This window comes from Pangasianodon hypophthalmus, chromosome 19 (genome assembly GCF_027358585.1).
Source record: "Pangasianodon hypophthalmus isolate fPanHyp1 chromosome 19, fPanHyp1.pri, whole genome shotgun sequence".
Classification (NCBI taxonomy): domain Eukaryota; kingdom Metazoa; phylum Chordata; class Actinopteri; order Siluriformes; family Pangasiidae; genus Pangasianodon; species Pangasianodon hypophthalmus.
In genome coordinates this window covers 5,906,236-5,910,078 of record NC_069728.1, presented here as the reverse complement: position 1 = coordinate 5,910,078, position 3,843 = coordinate 5,906,236, and the positions used below count along the sequence as shown (strand labels likewise).

Sequence of the window (3,843 nt, the reverse complement as noted above, 5' to 3'; positions counted from 1 at the left end):
CCTACTGCTGAACATGCACCATTACACTGAAAATCGGTTTGTAATGTTAACCAGAGTTAAACAAGTTTTGTTTAATAGATCATTTTCCAAGACGCAAACAAGTTTTGTCATTATTTCACAGTTCTGACACAATGTGCAGTCAACACTGCAAACGGACACGAGTAACATTCTCTGCATGACAACCTTCCAAATCAGTAAAACGCAACCAAAGTGTCTTTTTGCTTCTCAGTCGAGTCTTGTATAAGCGTGTGTACATAACATACCTGGTGTGTAAAAGTGAAGTCAGTGTTATGTGTGTGTTTCAGTGTTCTGTCGACGTGCTAGTCTGCACGTAGTTTGTATATTCACAATTTATGCACTGCATGGTGTTCTACTTTGCACTTTATTATTTATTGTACAAAAAAGGAGAAGTAAAAAGAAAATGTGTATTGAGCATATAAATGCATATTGTCCTGTTGTTATTGGAAAAGCAAAATAATTTCATGTTAGCAGTACAAATAAATATAAGCAAGATATGCTAGGATGGATTATCAAACCATATTACAACATATTGGTTCATGTATTTTTGTGTTTTTATCATTACCTGAGTGCCAGGTCCATTCATTCATGAAGAAGTAGGACTTGCAAAACTATACCTCTATGTGTAATCTAAACTGTTTAACCTTTTTTTTTAAACGAGTAACCATTATCCAAACACTTAGGTGGTTTAAAGCAGGTGAGACATACACCACACACACATTTAATAATATAACTACATGGATGTAATACTATCAAGTACAAAAGGGATCAATCCATCTTTCTCTCAGGAGTGATTAGGTTTTGTAAAGACTGTGTGCTGAGAATACTTTAATATAAACTGAGGCTCATGGTTACGTGAAAATAGCTAATAATACAATTACACAACATGATTTTAAAAGTCTTAAACAGAATATCTTTTAGTGTTAGTGGAACCTCAACCAAATGATCGGTTCCGTGTTGCTTTTGATTTTTTCCCAGTTTAGCTTTGTGTCTTACAAGCTCTTTGTATTACATAGCAGTTTTACAACTAACATCATCTAAAGGAATCTTTCATCGGATTACTCAGGATAGCATGGTGGAAGTAAAAACACCCAGGTTCCAGAAGGAAAGTAATAACATTGCACAGTGAACGAGTTACTGTATATTCCTCCATTCAAAGTCCTTCTCATGTGAAATGGGAGTTAAATGAACGCCACCTTGAACCATGTGTACACCGTATGCATACCCACGCCTCATTTTTCTACACGCCTGACAGCATTCTTTCACATAAGCCAGGGGGGAAGAGTTGCAGTCGTGTTCTTTCACAATGCACTATCAGACAGAACGAAGCATGCATTGCAGTCTTGCAAAATCCCTTTCCATCACATGTCAACTGGTGAAGCAAGAGCAACTGAGTAAATATCAAGCGATATTACTTGCTATATCTGTACAATATAACCACTTAAATCATGGCAAATCACATAATTTCAATCACGTACATGCAATAAATGTGTTCTGTTCACCCCACGATGATGTCAGCATACAGATCCGGAGGAGGAAGGAGCTGCAGATCTATTTCCTGTTTGAGTCTTTACAGAATAGAAGGAAGAATAGGAAAGACAGGTTAAGGAAACAACTTTCCGACAGGGGAATCTTACGCATTCAACATGCAGAGCCAGTCTGACAGCATAGAGCAGGAATCACTCAACACATGGATGGAGAGGGATTTTTGTGTGAAAATGTCAACATTCTGGGGAAAAAAAAAAAACAACTTACGAACTGACTGGTTCCTCAGCACTGTCAGCAATTGGCTCTTGTTCTTTGCTTCTTCACACCCAAACAGGCAGAAAAAAAGGGGGGAGGAATACAAATACTTTCAGACGCTAGCTAAAAATTTTATTTTTCAGATATTAAAATAGTTGAGAAGCAGGAGAGCTGAATCTTACGGTGCTTTGTTCTGCAGTGTGGGCACTTTCGGCTGCGCAAAGAAGGTCGTCAGTTTATGAAGCGCTTCTTGTCCTGCTCTGCACAGACACATGATAATGCAGATTGAAAGAGATCCATGATAGAAAAATGAATATTAAATAAATATGAAGTAGTGCAGGGTTGGCTGGTATAAATGGGCTAGAAGCCCTGTTTCTCTTTGAATAAAAAGTTTCCATCCACATCATCTTCTCTGCTGTTAACAAATAGCTTGAAGTGTTTTTTTTTTTTTTTTTGGTAGAACGAAAAACAATAGCACCAGCACTGTTCATAGATAAAAATACACATGTTAAGTAGAGGCTAGTGCTGATTTCTTTGTAGCCCAGGCTGTAGATTAATGCAGCCTGTGTACTAACTTGCCCTTGCCAAATGCCCTCTAGAGTTTGTGTACATTGGGGCAAATATATTTAAACCCAATTCGCTGACACATCCATAACACGTCCATCACACATAATCAGCAGTTACTGAGAGGGCACACGTGAAATACAATAATGGAAGTAGTAAAAAAAAATTAACTAGTAAATTACTTTCTCGATATTTATTTCTAAAAAAAAAAAAAAGACATTAATACAAGCACACTATACAAATTACACAAAGGGAATGTAAGTTTCTTTAAGAAACAAGTTTGTCGGTTTGAAGGAAAGAGCTAGCTAAGAGCAAGTGCAGCGTTTCTGTTTCCTATGCTTGATAATCGGAAGAAACAGCATGATTATGGACTTAAAAAAATTAGGAAGCCCAGATGGTGTTGCATATGTGTCTTTTAATTAGCGTGTATATGTACAATTTTTGTGCCTACGCCTAAGGCTCAACGATAGTGGTATGAGAAGAGTAAAATGAGTTATAGATAAGTAGTAGAATTTTTAGTCCCACCCCCCATTTAATATTGTGACCAGCCATCACTGCATTAATTCTATACAACATTTCTATACATCTTGCTAGCAGAAGTGTAGCATGTACTGTAAGTGTAAGCATGTATGTAACATGCTTAAACACAAGCATAAGTCTGTAAACAAACAGATATGCATAAGAAAATTCAGAGCACGTGTACAGACACACAGAGCATGTGTGAAAGATGTCAGTCAGGTTGGCACTTACTGAACATTATCAGTTCTATCAGAATGTGCTGGCAGAGCTGGAACTGGCTCAGGACCTGAAATATGCAAGATTAGGAAATGAATAATAAAAACAATACAGTACATAGAGTTTGAAACCTTTAAAGCCTCCATTTATTAGCTATTCATATTCAAAGCTTATTCTTAGGTAACTACTATGAATTATTCAGTAGACTAACAACAGTGAGACTAACAGGAAAAGTGTGTAGTTATGGGTGTGACAAGCCTGGAACTGCCATATTTTAAAAAGTTAAAAGAAGAAGCTCCTAGTTTGACTAGCTTCTGTTCCTGTAGCACGCACAAGTCCAGTTGTATCCAGGAAGGATCAGTGTGGCTCCAATCGGGAGTCACGCTCGGCATGATGAGTTGATTTTGACCTTCAATTAACTATAACGTGTGGCTCCTGCTTGGTTAGAATGAAACCCTACAGCCACACTGACAGATAAAACTGGACAACCTGAACACGAGGTCATCAACCCCACAACCAAAATTAAAAATCAATGGTAAAAATCGAATTCTCTTTTAAACCCCTATGAAAACAGTGTGCAATGAGGATTCACTACACAACACTCATTATTAGCATTCTAATATTCTTCCTCATATTTGGGTGACTCGTGAAGTCAACTGTCTACCATGGAGAAAAAACGCATGCTTTCTTATGACTCACCAGCGTCTGGAGAAGCCACCCTCTGGTTCAGTACTCTGAAAGATTGTGTATGTGTGAGAACTGTATCATTGGAAAAGCATCAAG

General features: G+C 37.6%; 1 protein-coding gene across 1 annotated transcript in view; it reads right to left on the bottom strand.

Moving 5' to 3' along the window:
- Positions 1–411: 411 nt before the first annotated feature.
- LOC113545193 (FYN-binding protein 1) overlaps positions 412–3,843 on the bottom strand; it is a 15,631-nt gene continuing 12,199 nt past the window's right edge. The window contains exons 13-18 of the mRNA XM_053242188.1: positions 3,760–3,794; positions 3,076–3,130; positions 1,944–2,021; positions 1,774–1,824; positions 1,497–1,586; positions 412–1,390 (exon numbers count right to left, since the gene is read on the bottom strand). Of these exons, the coding sequence (XP_053098163.1) occupies positions 1,517–1,586; positions 1,774–1,824; positions 1,944–2,021; positions 3,076–3,130; positions 3,760–3,794 (289 nt within the window). The 3' untranslated portion in view covers positions 412–1,390; positions 1,497–1,516. The remainder of the gene's footprint in view (positions 1,391–1,496; positions 1,587–1,773; positions 1,825–1,943; positions 2,022–3,075; positions 3,131–3,759; positions 3,795–3,843) is intronic.